General features: G+C 42.4%; 1 protein-coding gene across 1 annotated transcript in view; it reads right to left on the bottom strand.

The window, feature by feature from the left end:
- Nucleotides 1–17,768, bottom strand: part of DTX3L (deltex E3 ubiquitin ligase 3L) — a 727,283-nt gene extending 709,515 nt beyond the window's left edge. The window contains exon 1 of the mRNA XM_044075006.1: nt 17,422–17,768. Within this exon, the coding sequence (XP_043930941.1) occupies nt 17,422–17,632 (211 nt within the window). The 5' untranslated portion in view covers nt 17,633–17,768. The remainder of the gene's footprint in view (nt 1–17,421) is intronic.
- Between the last annotated feature and the right edge of the window lie 699 nt (nt 17,769–18,467).

Here is an 18,467-nt window from a genome sequence, read left to right as displayed (position 1 = left end):
AAGTGTGCCGCTTCATGGCAGTGTGTTAAGAATTGGGTGTCGCTTGTCGTGTGTATTCAAACAAGAGGATGAGGCTCTGGTGTTCGTTTAGTTTATTACACACAAACATCAGGATGGAGGACTGGAGCATTAAACTTAAACTGACTGCTACACGCATACATGCTATCACTCTAGCTTCTCACTCAAAAATGGCACTCTTGCTTGCACATGCCCAGTACTTACATGCACGTGCCCACGGACTGCAATGGCTCTTAAAGGTACAACACATACACTGATCTATATCCTCTTCCTCTGCAGTGAAAATGACAATTGGATAAGCATGCAAATTATACAGATATATACAAACAATAAATCATGTCCAGGTTGCCGTGTACTGGGATTAGGTCTGGAGATACAGCCTGACCTCATAAAGTAATAATTAGAACTGGGTTTAGCAACAGGGACAGTCACTGGTGAATGCAGTTCTTCTGGATTTTTCAGGGATACTTTTAGGAACAGGAACAGACAACGAACTGTTCTCTGGAACAGGAACATTGGACAAATCACTCTGAGAATTAGTCTCTCTATTACAGGCAAGATGCTGTAATACTTGTTCAGACACACGTAGTAAATGTTTCTAATTCCACCTTAGTTCCATTCCTTGCGAATCAATATACGATCTCGGTTCCTCACACAAATGTTTCACAAGTCCTATTCAGTCAAATCCTTTTGCTGTCTGCATCCTCACTCTCTCCTTCTTTTAATGGATTCAGAGACTTGCTGGGACAAATGCTTCTTTAGGAGTTGATCTTTTACTGCTTTGTTCTTTTTAGCACTCGGAGTCAACAAATTCTTACTGATTGGTAGTGTGGTTCTGGTTTGTTTTGACATTAATCTCTTTGCAAGTGAACCAAGTAAACTGTCACGAGGAATGTTTGAGATTAAGAAAAACATCAGTTTTGTCACGTCTGGACTTCTCCCAACTGTTTTGCACTTTGAACTGCATGTTCAGCCAGGCCAATCAGGACTACTATTAACATGAACAAAGTCCCACGTTTCAGCAAATCTTTTAAACTGCTGACTTGTAAACTGCGCACCATTGTCAGAAATAACTTTGTGCAGACTACCATGTACAGAATACTCTCTCTTCAACTTGGTAATGACAGTTCTGGAGATGACATTTGGAAGTAGGTCAATCTCAAACCAATTTGAGTAAGAGAGTCTACTAACACAAAGTAATGCTGACCATTCTATTTGAAAATATCTGTAGCTATTGTCGACCAAGGTAGTTCAGAAATCTGGCTTAGCTTAAGTGGTTCTTTTTGTTGATGCAGTTTAGTACTACTACAGACAAAACAAGCTGAAAGTTCTTTCTCAATATCTTTTGACATAGAAGGCCAAAATACTAGTATTCTCACCCTTCTTTTGGTATAATCAGTTCCTGGGTGGCCATGATGCAAGATTTTAATACACTCTTGTTGCAATGATTTTGGAAGTATTACTTTTGGAACTTTCATGATGAAATCATCTTCCATCAAAATCTGGTCTCTTAAGGAAAATACTGCTGCACATCTAGTGATAAACAAGATTGCTTTGATGACCATCCATAACTGATAACATGGTTGAGCTTCTGAAGAATGGAATCTGAAGCTGTAGGAGTTCTGAGCTCATCAAGATGTGTGGAAAAAGAAGTTATGTCTTACCATAACGTTCCATCTGTGTTATAGATCTTTGTTCATTCATTACCATTAGGACCACGGTTCCATCCTCGGAACCGATACGGCCGTTTCAAAGCTCGCACTAGCCAAAAACTCTCAGCTAAGACCTACCGATAATGCCCCTCTCCTAGTTACTTCAGATCGAGTTTGCCCACCCTTAGATAACAGATGTAGTAATAGAAAAAAATAGGAGGAGGCTCTGTCTGAGCAAATACCCTAACCAGGAGTTCCTAAAGTCCACCAGGAGTCCAGGCAGGGGGAAGGAGGACGGGAAGTAATGAATGAACAAAGATCTACAACACGGATGGAACGTTATAGTAAGACATAACTTCTTTATCTGAGGTTGTAAATCTTTGTTTATTCATTACCATTAGGACAGCTACATGGGTCCTGGGTGGCCCTAAGGAAGAATATTCCTGAGCACCATAGAACCAAAAGATGCTGTGCAAATATCATCCATAGAGGCTCTGTAATTAAATGCTATAGAAGTAGCCAGAGCTCTGGTAGAATGAGCCTTTATTCTGGAAGGTAAGGATAGCTTATTCTGTTGGTAGATAAAGGTAATGACGTTTCTAAGCCAGAAGGATAAAGTCACTTTGGAAACAAGTTTACCCAATCTGGGTCCTGCAAAGGCCACAAACAATTGATCTGTTTTCCTGAAAGATTTAGTCTTGTCCAATAAACAACAAAGCTGCCGAGGTACTCCCCTCTGTTAGAATGCTGAGGAAGAAAACCGGCAGGTCAATAGATTGGTTAATGGAAAAGCCAGAAATGACCTTGGGCAAGAAAGAAGGGTCAGTATGAAGGGACACCCTATCCATGTGGAAGATCAAGTAAGGACTCTTGACACTCAAAGCCTGCAGCTCAGATATTCTTCCTGCTGACGTGCTACTAGAAGTAAGGTTTTTCATGACAAAAACTGCAAATTACATGAATCAAAAGGCTCAAAAGGAGAACCTGAGAGAGACTGAAGTACCAAAGTCAAGTCCCAGGGTTCTAAGGGAGGCTTGACCGGAGGTTTAACATGTAATACTCCTTTCAAAAAGGTCTTGCATAGTTATGTGACATAATTGAAGAATTATCAAGATCATTATGAAAATTGGAGATAGCTGCTAAATGTACAGTGATCGTTGAAGCTGAGGCTCCTGCATGCAAAAACAGTATTCAGGTATTGTAGGATCTTTTGAATAGGCATAGAGAAAGGGTCTAAGTTCTGATCTTTGGCCCAAATAGAGAACTTAGTCCATTTACTAAAATAAACTTTCCTAGTGGAAGGTCTGTGTGAAGCCAGAAGAATTTCACGAACAGGAGTTGGGATGTCAGGCAGCCTGGCAATCACTGGAAGTGAAGGAACCAAACTGTGAGCTTGAGACTGTGCAGATTCAGATGAATCCGTCACTAAGGACGAGATAGCAGGTCTTGGGAATGATCCAGGATCCACAGACTGTGAATCAGATGAGACCATAGGGAAAACTCGGTGGCCAATCATGCATTAGATCATCCCTTGGTGGTTCCCCCTGAGGGGGGATCAGGGCAAAGTAGCTTTGCATTTGCAGTTTGGGGGGGGGAGCAAACAGGTCGCAGCAAGGCTTGTCCCAGCGTTGGAAGATCCAATCTGCTGTTACAGGGTTGAGGGACCACTCATGAGGCATCAGGATGTTCCTGCTCAGATTGTCCGCAATAAGGTTGGAACTCCCGGGAATGTTGTGTTGCTATACGGAAGCGGTTGGAAGCTTTCGCCCAGTGCCAAATCCTTATGACTTCCCGACAAAGAGGGTAAGACCTGGTTTCATCTTGCTTATTGATATACCAGATGACTGACATATGTTACCTGAATTGCAATGGCCCCAGAGGGTAGGGATGCATGGAACGCTTGCAATGCTAGGAGAACTGCCCTCCGCTCCAGGACATTTATGTGCAAATTTGCCTCCATGGGGGACCGGGTGCCTTGGACAGTCTTTCCCTGGAAATGCCCCCCCCCAACCCTAACAGAGAAGCATCTGTGGTCACCGTGGCCATGGGCTGGGGAAGACAGAATGGTCGACATCAAAGATTCGTTTTTGGGTTCATCCATCATAACATTTCTTCCTTGCAACGGTTTGAAAGGCGTAACGTGGGTGAGTGGGTAAATTAGCAACAACCATTGTGTGGAAAGGAGCCAGTGTAGGATTCTCATGTGCAGTCTCGCCAGTGGTAAAGAAGGTCTTGGATTTAGTGTGTTATGTTTGAAAACCTGTGAGGGGGGGAAGAGAAGCTTGACAGGATGTTGTGTCGAAGACCGCTCCAATGAATTCCATTGTCTTTGTTGGAGACATTGAGATTTGCCCTTGTTGATTGTAATCCCCAGGCAGAGAGCGAGACCTTGAGTATAAGAAGATTCCTGGTTGGAGCGGTAAGGAACCAATCGACTAGATAGGGAAGCACCTGAAATCCTTGTAGTCGAAGATGAGCTACCAAAACTGCCATACATTTGGTGAGCACTCGAGGGGCTGTCAAGAGACTAAATGACAGTGCCCTGAACTGGTAGTGATTGGCTCCCAGCCGGGAGCGGAGAAACCTCCGGGAGCAGTGATCCATCTTTATGTGGTAGTTCGAGTCCTGGAGGTCTATAGAGCACATCCAGTTATCCCTCCTTATGAAGGGAAAAATGGACTGTAGCATGACCTTCCGGAAATTTTGAAGTTTGATAAATTTATTCAATAGACTGAGATCCAGGATTGGTCTCCAGTCCCCTGTCTTTTTTGGTGCTAAATAGAACCTCGAGTAAAACCTGGATCCTGTCTGGTCTGGTGGTACTGGTTGGATGACACTTTTCCTTAGCAGCTTTCCTATTTCTAAGGCTGCTTTTTCCCTCTGATTGGGTGGTACATCGGGGATAGGAGTTAAATCGAATGGTATTTGGTAGCCTCTGGATATTATTCTCTGCACCCAAATATCAGTAGTAATAAGAGGCCAGGCTGGTAGATACAGAGAAAAAGGACCCCCGACGGCTTCTGGAGGAAAGCAATAGGGCTGCTGCTCAGGAGTGCTGGTAGGGTCTGTCGGAGAAAGAATCTCTAGTGCCATGATTACGTGGACCCCCGCTACCCTGAAAAGGACGTCTTCCATATGAGTTGTTCACCATGAGTGTCACGAAAAGGTCCTTGGGATTTCTTGAACCACATTTTTCCTCCCTTCTGGTTCCTGGAATAGGACCTCTGGGGGTTGGAAAAGCGTATGCCCACAGCAGACAAGGTCTTTCATTCTTTCTCACTATGTGTAAGTGTGTCTCATACTTTGGGTCCAAAATGTGCAGATTCGTTAACAGGTGAATTAACAAAGGAAGATTTAAAGGGGTCTGCAAAGTCACACAACCACATCCAAGCATTAAGTCTCATGACAACGCCTGATGCGGCAGCTCGAGCTGCCCCCTCGGTGGAGTGAGATATCACACGCATCGAGGAGTTCGAGTTGGATTCAAGGGTAGCTATCTGCGAGGTAACAATATCACGCACCTCATCAGGCAGTACCCACCAAAGAGGGAGACATTTCAGAAATTAGGTCTCTTTGGAGGCGAGTAAAGTGTGCCAGACAGTACATTGACCGAATGGCGCTGAAGCATAGATCCGTTTCCCTAGTCTGTCCATGGTCTAGGACTCTGTTTGGAGGATGGATGGTGGAACTATCTTCTGCCAGTTTCCTCTTGGTGGCCGCCGTCATGACCCATGAACTACCACACAGGCAGCAATCTACTTAACACCGAATGCGTGATAAGAGACCTTGGGACCCACGTGGACAGTAGTCTCTCCTTTGATAATCACACCACCACAGTAGTCAGGAAGTCCTTCTACGTGGCACACCTCATCATAAATGGGTTCTCATCCTGGAAAAAAAAAAGAGGTCATTGTTCCCCTCTACTCGTCACTCATTAGACCCATTATAGAGTACAATGCCCCTTTTGGAATATAAATCACAAGACATCTGCAGCAGCTGGAAAGGCCGCAGAAGTACCTCACAAAGAGGATTACTGGCCTCAAACAAATGTCCTACATTGACCGCCTCAAAAAACTCCAGCTTTACTCCGTAGCTTATCGCCCACTCCGAGGTGATCTCTGCCTAACATATAAAGCTATGTCAAATCCAGAGCTGTTGGACATGCTACACTTAAAGAAATCCCAATCCCTCCGAGCTACACACTCTAGGGACCTAAACCTTGTCACCACAATAAACAGGGCATGCTGGAGAGATAGATTCCTGTCCCAGAGACTTCCTATACTCTGGAACAAGCTGCCCATCTATGACAAGCAAAGTTCTTCATTAGCACTCTTCAAGAAAAATCTTGATGAGTGGATGGGAAATGGGAAATACAACCCGGGGATCACTTCGGTGTCTCTGCTCGACAGTGGCACAGGAAAATAACTTTCTTGGGTGGCATAAGCCATGGAACCTTGCTGGCTAGGCTTACGTAAGCCCTTGGGCCGATAGCCTAGTACCTACCTATGAACCAGTGGGGCTGGTCTTCAGGTGTAGATAACATTTTTTGTCTGGCCTCTGAGGGACAGGTTCTACTTTGTCTGGGGGCCTTCCAGGCACGCTGCACAATGATTTTAACAAGGTCACCTGCCGGTGTAGTCACCCAGGATGTAGATGGCCAGGCACAGAAGGCCTGCAGGAACACTGATTCCTCAGAAGAAGGGTTATAGGACTTCCAGTCTCCCTGCTGCTTGAGGATTTAGAGAATGTCTCAGAATGAGGGGTCGTCTGGGGAAGACCGCGGGGACCTTTCCCCCTCATCACAATCAATGTCTTCGGTGATGGATTCCTCCAGTGAATCAAGGTGCTTCCTCTTGCACCATTTCTTCGGGGTGGCTCCCCAGTGGGATCTTCTGAGGAGGACTCCGGAGAAGGGGTTCCCTTCAAAGAGGGTTCTTTTGACTCCCGTGCCCAGGGTCCCGAAATAGAGGGTTGGGACAGGTGCATGCTAGGGGAGGGTTCTGATAATGATGTCATTGATGCTGACTGCGAGTCCACTACCTGTACAGCAGGCCCACCTGAGGAGGGATAGGAGTCCAGAACTGGGAGGAACAACCTCGGAACCAGGGTCACAACTCACTGTGAGGAGCCCACTTCCAGGTGAGGAGCTCTGAGAGAACTGGAAGCCGTTGGAGCCGTGACCATACATGACTCCAGTGAGAAAATAGGCGCTGGGCTAGGTACCAAGGTACATATAGTCCAAGCACTGCTTCGGGAGAGCATCAGTTCCACAGGAGTTGATGCAGCAAGGGTGAACGGTGTCGACAGGGAAAACACTGCTGTTGGAACCGAGACAGTATGCACCGGAGTGGAAGTATCTTGTCCTTGGCAGGTAATTGAGTTTTGGAGTTGATGGAGCTGAAGAAACTGTCGGCACCATGGCTGGGGATGGTGCCGAAGCAGTTGCAGTAATCTGAGCCGATTTCTGATCCAAGGATGGCACCGAAGTCAGTGGTGCCGAGGTCGCAACCGAAATAGGGGTGAATATCATAGAAGGCACTGAGGGAGAAGACATGGAGACCGGCGCCGAAGCGTCTGCACCGAGGACTCTGGCGAAGCACGGAGCCGACTTGGTTCCGTAATTGACGGAGATGCAGGAACCGAGTGACTCCATTTGTCTTTATGGGTTTTTTTTGGTTTTTGGAGGGGGTAAGACTTCCGATCCAGATAGAGCCTACAAAAAAGGTGTCTTGAGTAATCTGTTTTTCCTTATGTTTTTTGGTCTTTGGATGGGGTGAGACCTCCGACCCAGATAGAGCCTCTGAAAAAGGTGTCGAGTAATCCTTTTAAGATAAGTTTATTTTTACATTCTGCTAGTGTGCAATCACTAAAACTAGCACAAATGTCACAGTCAGCTTTAATATGATCCACGCCCAAACAGCAGACACACGAATGTGTATCTGAGTTAGGCATCTTACGTCCACACTTATCACACTGTTTAAATCCCAACTTAGCTTTGACTGACATAGTAAGGCAACAAGGCTAGCCTATAGAAAAATTAAGGAAGGAGAAAATGCCAATGATGTTATTTAAAAAAAATACCACTAGTAAAAAGGAAAGGCCTGTCAAAGACAGGAGAGAGGGACAGTACCAGTAAAGGTAAAAAATTAAATTACCAAGGAAAAGGGCAGGAAATAGGCGACAGTGAGAAAAGGCTAACTTGACTAAAAATTAAATAATTTTGAAGAGAAACGGTCTTAAAATTAACAATTTTCTACTTGGTTTTGAGAGAGATGGCTGGCACATCTGACTAGAAACGTGGCAAAAGAGATCTGGAGTAGCTAGGCGAGGGGCATTATGGGTAGGTCTTAGCTGAGAGTTTTTGGCTGCTGCGAGCTTGGAAACGGCTGTATCGGTTTCCGAGGACGGAACCAAGGTCCTAATGGTAATGAATAACCAAAGATTTACATCTGATGAAACATTTCTCACTTCCAAGACTTCAAAATCAGGTTGCTCATTTTCATGCTGTTCAGTAGTTTTTCTGGACGATCTGGATAAAGTATCAGCAAGATAAAGAAGATTCCCTTTTGTGTAAACCAACTGAAAACTGTACTTTGCAACGCATGATGTTGAAATTGCAAATCTCTTAGGAGCTGTGGTCATTGGCTTTTTCAAAATCGCAACCAAAGGTCATTGGTCAGTCTCGATTTAAACAGGTCAACCATAAATATAATCATGGAACTTTGAAAATTCAAACACAATTGCCAAGAGCTCTTTCTCTGTTTGAGCATACTGCATCTCAGTTTGGGTCAGAGTTCTGGATGCACAGGCTAATGATCTGTGCTCTTGAAGAATGAGTGCACCCAGCCCAAACTTCGAAGCATCACAAGAGTTACAGGTTTGCGAACACCATAATATCAAAGTGAATGGACTGGCAATTTTCTATTTTAGGACATCAAATGTTCTTTGGTATTGTTCCAACCAGGCCAAGTTACACCTTTGCATGTCAGCTCTCTTAGCTGTGCTGAAAGGTCACTCAAATCTGGAATAAACTTGCCCAAATAGTCGACCTTGCCAAGAAAACTTGGTAAAGAGGTGACATTGTCTGGAGTGGGCATCTCAAGAATTGCAGTTTGCTTGGAAGGATATGCTCATAAGCCTGAACTGGTAAACAAATGACCCACATACGTAATTTGTAGCCTGAACTTGCACTGCTGACTATTTAGCTTCAGATTCACTTCATAAGCATGTTCCAGAACTTTCCTAAGGTTGCTATCATGTTTGACTTCACCATTGTGTCCTACAAGAATATTATCTACTACAATAGCACATGGATCGCCAGAAAAAATTTGCTCCATTACACGCTGAAAGACCTCACTGGCAGAATTTATCCCAAATGGCATCCTCGAAATCTGTACCTTCCAAATCATGTACTAAAAGTGGTTAGCAATGAAGAATTTCTGTCAAGCAAAATTTGCCAAAATGAACTTTTTGCATTTAAGACAGAAACAGTGGCATCTGGCATAAGAGCAACTACACACCTTGGATAATGAGGTTGTTTTATTGCTTTATTCAAATTTATTGGAGCAAAAGATATTCTAATATCATCTCAGCTTTTCTTATGAACTACCACCATGGAGGATACCCATTCAGACTCCTAGGCGCATCATTCTGCATAACTCGGCTTCAACTCTGCCTCGTATGGCTACTGGAACTTTCTGTGCTGGTCTGATAACTGGGCATACCTCGTGGTCTAACTTCATGGAGTACACAATTGGGAGTTTGCCTAACTTGGCTTCAAAAAGATCAGCATGGTAAAAAAAAACAGTTTGTGCAAAATGTTCATTGTTACACGTGCTTACATGGTGGACTTCTGCATTAAATGAAAGTAGTCCCATTTTCAAACTATCTTTAAGGTCTAATGATGACTGCACATGTCTCTTGACTACATAAAATTGCAAGTCATAGCTGCTCCCAGCTGAATAACATGAAAGCACTACTGAGCCTTTGGTCTGAATTTTTTCACCATCATAATCAAACTTCACACACTTCGCCAGATCAAGCTTCCACTAGCTTTTACTTTGGCAAACATTTCTGCTGACATAACATTGCACTTTGAACCAGTATCAACTTTGAGTTCTACAGGTCTCCAATCAGAACAGTATAAAATAATTAATTATTTTCTGACAAATCTACTGCATTGACTGTTTCATCAAGCACAGACACACTATCAACATAAAAGGTAGGATCGCAGCTTTCTAGTTGATCAACTTGTCTCTTTGAATGCCCTCTTTTAATAAAAGAATCTGCCCCTTTTGATTTACAGAACCTTTTGAAAAGATTCCACTTTCTATATATGTGGCACTGCTGACCAAAAGCTAAGTACTTCTCTCGTGTGGGCTCATGGCTACCTCCACGATTACGACAGCTGACTATGAGGCCTGTCATAAGTTTTGCTGACTCACCCCTCTGCTTTACTGTGTGTGCCCTGGGTTTTACTGTAGCTACTTTGGGTTTTGCTGAAGCAACCATGCCCTTAGGCCTCTATCTTTTGACCTTGTGCTGCATACTATCAACATTAGCACTGGAAGGCACTCCAAGCATGCTTTTCTCATTTGTAAACATATCTGTGTGCTTTTCTGTGAGTTCATATTATCTGAAAAATCTCTATGGCTTATTCAAAGTTAAATCAATATCTCAAAGCAAAATCTTTCTCACGGCATCATCTTTAATACCACACACAACCCTGTCTTATCAACTCATCTCTTAAATCACCAAACCTGCATGTTTTTAAAGTATTGTTTCTCAAATCAGTTATATATGCTTCAAAAGTTTCACCAGGTTTTGATCTCTTGTGTAAAGTATATTTGTTTGGGGGTAACACATTTCTCTAGATTTATGTTTTAAGCACTCGGGGTCTTCCCACGTTGCAGCCGGTACCACAATATCTCGGTCTTCCCCCCTCCCCTCATGCACAGCTGGGGCATACACAAATGAACGGTCCCTTTTAAGAGCTTCTGAACCAGCTAAATTAAGCACAATAAATGCCTTTGTATGTGTGTCTATCAGAAAAAGCAGCCTGTATGAAAATATTGTACTCTTGCTCAAACACACTCCAATTTTCAGCAGCATTGTTATCAAACACAAGTGGAGCAGGTCTGCAAAATCCCTCTGCCATGCCAACAAAATGCTTTTGTAATTATATTCAAAAGCACACACCAGGTACTCGAAAAATATTCAACTGCACATGCTTGTGAACACTTTGCACTAGCTTTAATTAATATGAAAAAGAAGCACGTAGCAAACAAATACGGTCATTTTCCATTTTTTTATACATTTTATGTGATTCGGAAGTTATTTCAAGCATTTTCGTAAGCATTTTGAGTACTTTTATCAATATATCGTAGCTCCGAACATTTCCTTTAATTAGAAAAGCTTTACAAATGGTTTTAATGCTTCGTTTTATATTTAAGTAAAAAATCATTTAAATGAGTTTTACTACCTGGATTTATCTTTCTGAGCTGTTTATAAGTAGTTTGAGCGTCAGATGATTCACTTCTGTATGTTTCTCCAGTAGTGGCTGCACGCCTCATGGTCTTGAAGAAGTTTTACTTTGGATCCCATTCTGACACCATGTCACTAATCTTGTATATTCAAATAACATGCTGAAGCTTCGGTGATCATTTAAGTAGTTTATTACACACAAACACAGCAGGGTGGATGACTGAAACATTAAACTTAAACTAACTGACTCACTGCTACATATATACACACTTTCACACCAGCTGCTCACTCAAAATGGCCCCACCCTTGCTTGCACGTGCTCAGTACTTATATGCATGTGCCCATGAACTGGAATGGCTCTTAAAAGGTACAACACACTTTGATCTACACTGGGTGGGCATTATTTACACAATAACACATGCCTTGTAGAGTATTATTGCTTGCTTATTTACCATGGATATCAGTTAAAAAAGGATTACTCCTTGCTTATTTACCATGGATATCAGATCAGGAATTATAGAAAAACTCACTAAGTTAGGCATCAACCCCTATATCACTAGGTGGGTTGCAAACTGGCTCACAGGTAGAACCCACAGTGTGAAAGTAGCTGACTCCAAGTCAGACTGCCGACCAGTCACGAGTGGAGTCCCACAGGGTTCGGTCCTGGGTCCTCTCCTGTTTGGTATCTACTTCTCTGAAGTCCAGGCCAACACGAAGGGACTCTGGCTGACAAAGTTTGCAGACGATTGCAAGTTGGGAGCTATTATTAACTCCCCGAGTGATGCTGACATCCTACAGAAAGGCCTCACTGAGACCAATGACTGGTGTCAGAACTATGGCCTTAAGCTCAATGCCAAAAAATGTGCTGTCATCCCCTTTGGGGAAAAAAAACTGGTTCCCATGAATTATCACATCGATGGTAGTCCACTGAAAACAGAAGGCGTTATAAGATCTGGGAATACAGGTTGACAGCAACCTCTCTTTTGACCACCACATTGCCATTGTGGTCAGAAAGTCCTTCTATGTGGCACATCTCATTACTAAGGGTTTTGCATCCAGGAAGAAAAAGGTCATTGTCTCCCTCTCATAGGCGCCGGAACCATAGAGCAAGGGGGAGGGAGCACCCCCCCCCCACTTTTACAGCTGCAAGGCCTTTAGGACCCAATGGAGGACTCATGCGTGCTTTGCACACTAACATGAATTTTAAACACAAACGTGCACAGGTTCCCAGCTGTCAAGAGTCACCCACAGTAAGCACTGCTCCTTTATGTTATGAAACTGCTGCTGGGCTCCCAATCACATCATCACCCACAGTAAGCATAACTATGTATGTTATGAAACTGCTACTGGGCTCCTGTGTATGTCGTCTATGTGAGTATATAAAAATAGAAGGATGTTAGTTACTTGCACATCTTAAAACTGGGTAGCTTCAAGGTAACTGCAGAGGTAGAAAGCAGTATGGTGTTTCAAGCAGGTAACAAATGAGAAACACTAGAAGGTAAAGTAATGATCTAAGGTTTGGTAGAGTACATGATGTAGCAAGCCAACCAGTCAAGGACATACTGAAAGACATACAGAAAATGTTATGTTCATATTGTCTCAGTTATTTTCTTTAATTTGCCCTTAGATGTCCATGGCCAAAATTTGTGAGATATTTTTCAGCATGATAGCTGGCTGCCATGTTAGCCAGTTCCTGTCTTCAGTGGTAACCTGGGACCGAGGAGTGAATTACACATTTGTGTCAGTGAAATGGGGGCAACATACTCATGATGACAATGGCCACAGACTACACCATGCTTTGGCTAACATCATTCTCAGGCTCCAATGCTTCCTTGATGGGGGACACAAACACCTAATTGCCTCTGAAAGAAGACAGAAACACCCCTGTGTATCAAAGCTACTTCACAACAATCCCAAATTCTAGTACTGTAGCACCTGTATAACAGTTGGCATGCAAACAATATAAGATATGCATCATGTGCAACTCCTGTAGTAGTGGAATCCTTGAAGTGCCTGGAGGAATTGCCATATTCAACATGCGAGATGTCCTGGCTCTGGCATATTGCATTACATGATTCACACTTAAAGGCATACCTACTTGTGACTTCACCCAGAGACAACCACAGTGGTGATAGACATTCATTGCCAATGTCCAGTCTTCCACCAGGTATGGGTCAGTGATCTGTCACCCAGAAAGAAATGCCAGGAATTTCTTTGTCAGAGAGCCTTGTCTGTGTAGATGAATGCCCACCCATCACTGTAGTTTCTCATGCAATAGCACTTCTCTTATTGTTGGCATTTTATTCCTGGTGGTTAGGATTACCTTCCTAGGCTCAAACCCTGTACCTTAGGTACAACAGCCTGCATTCTGTACCCACACCACCACTTCTGATTCAGGGAGTTCAGTCCATAGCTCTTAACCATCTAGACTAATCAGTGAGAACAGAATTCACTAAATAATGATAACGCTATAAGCTTCAGTCTTCTTATATTTTTTGGAAACACATTTTTTTTGTTTGTCTTTTTCCTGGTAAGGGGTTGCCACAGTGGAACTCCGGTCCGCTAATGATTGGCAGTAGATTTTTACAAAATGCGAGGTGCCAGCTCAACGCCCAACCTTCAATGAAGGCACGCCCATTTACACATGCATGTCTTTTGAATGCTACCAACCGCGGGGAGGACATGCAGACTCCACACAGAAGGCACTCCCAAGCCAAGCAGAGAATCGAACGGGAGAACCTCTTGCTGTGAGGTAACAATGCTACCGCCGTACCACCACGGCATTATTTTTTGGAAACACATGCCAACACAAAAAAAGTATTTTTAGCAACGTTCTAAGATTATGCAAGCAATATTTAAAATATGTCCCTGGTCTTGGGCCTTTGCCCCCCCCCCCAAATAAATTTTGGCTTTTTCCAGATTTCTTCTGCTGTGAAATTGAGAGATTGAGTTGTGTCAAGTGGATGGTGCAGTGGTAGTATTGTTGCCTCAGAGGAAGAGGCTCTCTGGTTCGATTCTTGGCTGGGGTGCCTTCTGTGTGGAGTCTGTATGTCCTCCCTGCATTTATGTGGGTGTGCTCTGGTTTCCTCCCATGTTACAAAGACATGCGTCTGGAGCTTTTGTCCCTGGGCCTCTGCTGAAAATTGGCTTTGCTCCAAGTCGGACTTTCCTGGTAAACAAATGTGAAATAACTAAAGCATTTTACAAGGAGCTGGGAGCTTCAGGGGAAGAGAAGTTTAATGCTGCTTATTCCAAGTCTGTTTGCATTGTTAGTAGCACAACAGGCAGTAGCCTTACTTTTGATGCAGAAGGCTGTGGGTTCTACTCCCACAGTATGCAGATGGATCACTGATAATGTGCTGTGTTGTACTTTAAAGGGAGTTGATGCTGCAGTCATGTGAATGTCCTCCTTTGGAGGAGTTGCCCAGTAACTATGAACCTGTTATCAGTTTGCCATGCATTCCCTATTGCAATATTACTAGCTTATTTTTTTAATGTAACATAGGCAATTTATTCTTCAAGGGCAACCATCACTTTATTTGTAGATGAAACAATGAAATATAAAGTTGCTTCCTAGCAACAACCTCTTTGTTAGAGATCCCTTTAATGTGGAATTATTTAGATGACTGACTTCTGCAGGCATTTTGCATATTTACTGATATTGGTGGATTTTAATGACAGAAGTTTGAGTGACCTTTTATAGTTGAAATTTTCTGAAATGGGCAGTTTTGTCATTATTGGTTCATACATTTTGTTTCATTGCTTACTAGAAGACTGCTCAAAACTACATATTTAAAACACATTCCAACTGGTGCTGTATTATACAAGGAATACAATTTAATACAATCAGAAAGGTGAATCAAAGAATGCATACATGTATGCATGGCCCTAAAAATGTGTTTGAAAACAGCCCAGAGGAAAGTGTGAAAGGCTCAAAATCATGGACAAATTTTAAGCTTTACTCTTGTTACTAAAGCAATGGATGAAGGTAAAACAGTTCACACCACATTACCTTGACATGGCCAAGCCTTTTGACACAATCCCCTACTCAGGTGGAGTACAAAAGATGAATAATGTAGGAGCAAACACTTGTATCACTAGCTGAACTGCCAACTTGCTCACAGGATGCAGGAGATTAAAACAGGGGAAGAGACTAGTCACCAATGGAGTCCCCCAAGGTTCGGTGCTGAGACTTTTTCCATTTGGCATATACATCTCAAAAGTAAAAAAAAAATACCAAAGGGCTTTGGCCGGCTAAGTTTCAGATGACTGCAAGCAAGGAGCAGTTATTGAATCCCTAAATGACTTAACTATCATGCAGGAAGGTTTGTCCCGAATAATAACTGGTATCAAAATAATGATAATGCCCTCTGAGAACTGACCCAATTATTTGGCATTTTGGAACTTGTGTGCACAGTGACCTAACTTTTGACCAACATGTGCCCAGAGATATTAGAAAGCCTTTCTATATTGCACAACTTATAAACAAATTGATTGTGACTAGATCTAGAGATGTTGTTGTTGCCCCCCGTTACAAAGCTCTCATTAGGTCAATCATTTAGTATAATGCCCACTTTGGCATGTATCTGTACAGCCCCATGCAACAATTGGAATACCTTCAGAGACACCTTACTAAAAAGATACAAGTCCTAAACAATAGGTCTTGCATGGACCACCTCAAAGATTTATTACTATACTAAGTATCCTACAGAGTGCATAGAGGTGACATGTCTGGCATACAAGGCATCCTCCCACCTAATACAGATGGACCTACTGAACATCAGCAGGTCAAATGGCATCAGAAATACTCAATGCAGATATCTAAACTGAATGTTGTGGAGAGATGAATATATATCACAGAGGCTACCACTGTTCAAGAACAGACTATCCATGAAAATAAAACAAAGCTCATCCGTCCATATTCAAATGCAACTTGGATCTAAAGATGGGTAATAGAAAATGTACTCCAGGACTTCCCCTCATACCACTAATGGATAGAGGCAATTCCTAAATGCTGCATCTCTTACATGGGTCACCTCAAATTACCTATGGTATGATCACACTTATTCTCACTAGGACTAATATACAATTACCAGCCATGGGATAGGCAAGGCCAATTAGAAAATGTTAATTCAAGCACCAAAAAGGAATTGGCTAAGCTTAAAATGTCCACCAAGTGAACCCATGTTGTGGTACTAAATAGTTATAAAAAAATGCCTTTTTTAGGTCACTAAGTGCCCCCTCACCCTCCAACCCCCCCCCAGTCTTCAACAACTTCCACCACCTATGCCCCTTCTACTCTTCTCTTATTAGGCCAATCATTGAGTACAATGCCCCATTTGGCATGGACCACACTAAACACCTGCAACAACTGGAGGCCGCAAAAGTACCTCAGAAAGAGGATCCTAGGCCTTAAACATTTGAACTATATGGACAGACTAAAAAAACTCCAACTATTCTTGACCTCATATCGCCTACTTAAAGGCAATCTCTGCTTGACTTACAAAGCCATGTCTGACCCAGGTCTGTTAGAAATACATCATCTAAAGAAATCCTAATCCCTCCGCACCACACGCTCCAGAGACCTCAACCTCATTACCACAATCAGTAGAACATGCTGGAGGGGCAGGTTCATAACCCAGAGACTGCCCATGCTATGGAACAGACTTCCCATACATCTCAAGCAGTGCACCTCACTGGCCCTCTTCAAGAGAAATCTTGATGAGTGGATGGGAAATATAAAATTCACTCCAGGGGGCTTTACTCGATACGCACTGGGAAGTAAGGTCGGGTGGCACAATGCCAGGGTAATCCTATGGGCTAGGCTTGTAAACGCTACAGGGTCATTAGCCTAATACACCACCTACGAACCTAAAAAAATCTTAATGCTAAATGTGTGTGGCACAGCCTTTCAATGACGAACATAGGCTTTTTAAGACTCAAAATGAACAGTGCTCCTCATCCTGTCCTAGCTTTGAAGTCACCAGCTGTCACTGGATAAATCCAGACATAATAAGGATCTATGGGAAAGTTTATAAAATAATAGTACTATTAACTTGAGAAGTTGCAGAATAAAATAACGAGAATTAACACGACTTTTCTAAAGAAAATAAGTCTATACCTAACTACTACCAACAATCCACCACGTTTTCTCCACAAAAGGGCCAGTTTTAGGGGGGACGGAACAAATTTCTGAGCCAAAACCGAGGAACAACTGATGGATGTTATCTTAATTTCTTTTTGAAACAGCTGCTCTATTAAGACATACCTTCAGCGTCAAGGAATGTGATGATGAAAACATTTCCTTTGAGCAAAGTTACGTTACATTCACCGCCATTTGACTGTTTACTCTGAAAATACCGTCCTAATTTACGTTTTAAAACGTCCACATTATCAATGTTTACAGTGCAGACTGTAGCCCGCAACGATCTATGATCCTCTCCTTTTTGTTCTAAAACAGTTGGAGAAAGTGAAGCCATTTTACAGACCGAAACGCTCTCGGTAAAACGGATGGGAGGATCGTAGTTTGTTGATGAGGATTATTTCACTTTCGATTTTGCTATCGAAACCAAAGCTTATAGGAAACAGGTTATAACATTCGTGCACAATTAAACAAGACGGAGCGGGGTAAGTGTAAACTATTATAATCAAACACACACTATACGTTTTCTTAATTATTAAGTTTTAATAAAAAGTAAATTTATTAATAAATTAAGTTTTTATTAAGTTTTCTTAATTATTACCCCAAACGTTCGATTTTTTACTCTTAGTAGAGGCTACTCGCATTTGGATTTTAGTTCGCGTAATTACTTGTAATTAGCAACTTCTAGAGTACTGCTGTTTGAAAGAATTTAAGAGGTAAGTAGTTTTCTAAAATTAAATTTGGTTGTATGCAAGACTGCAGGAAAAGATAACGTACTAGTACTGCTGGAAGTGTGCAAGTGACTGATGCAGCTACATCAAATCTAAGTTGAAATTTATGAGAGTGAGTCATAGCAACTTAAAACGCCGTTTAAGAATCAAGTTTTTATTAAATGGAAAGTGTCGGTGGTCTTTAGCAAAGATACACATTCCAAGTAGGCAAAAAATTTAGGAACAGTGTGAACTCGCAGCTTTTTAAAAGTAGTGACAACGGTTACTAGTATTCCGTATTTTGTTTCGTTTTTAACATGAGTCTGTGGTTAGATGCAGGTACACGTACTTTCACATATTACGATGGAAAATCGACCTTACCATCTCTAGTGTTACGAGATTAAGTTTTGATTACATATTGGATCTGAACTCTGTTTATAAACCAGGTGCTTTGAGGAACTG

Source organism: Protopterus annectens, chromosome 6.part0 (assembly GCF_019279795.1).
Source record: "Protopterus annectens isolate FY-2018-M chromosome 6.part0, PAN1.0, whole genome shotgun sequence".
NCBI lineage: Eukaryota > Metazoa > Chordata > Ceratodontiformes > Protopteridae > Protopterus > Protopterus annectens.
The sequence above is the reverse complement of the archived record's forward strand: the minus strand, read 5'-3'. Positions and strand labels throughout refer to the sequence as shown.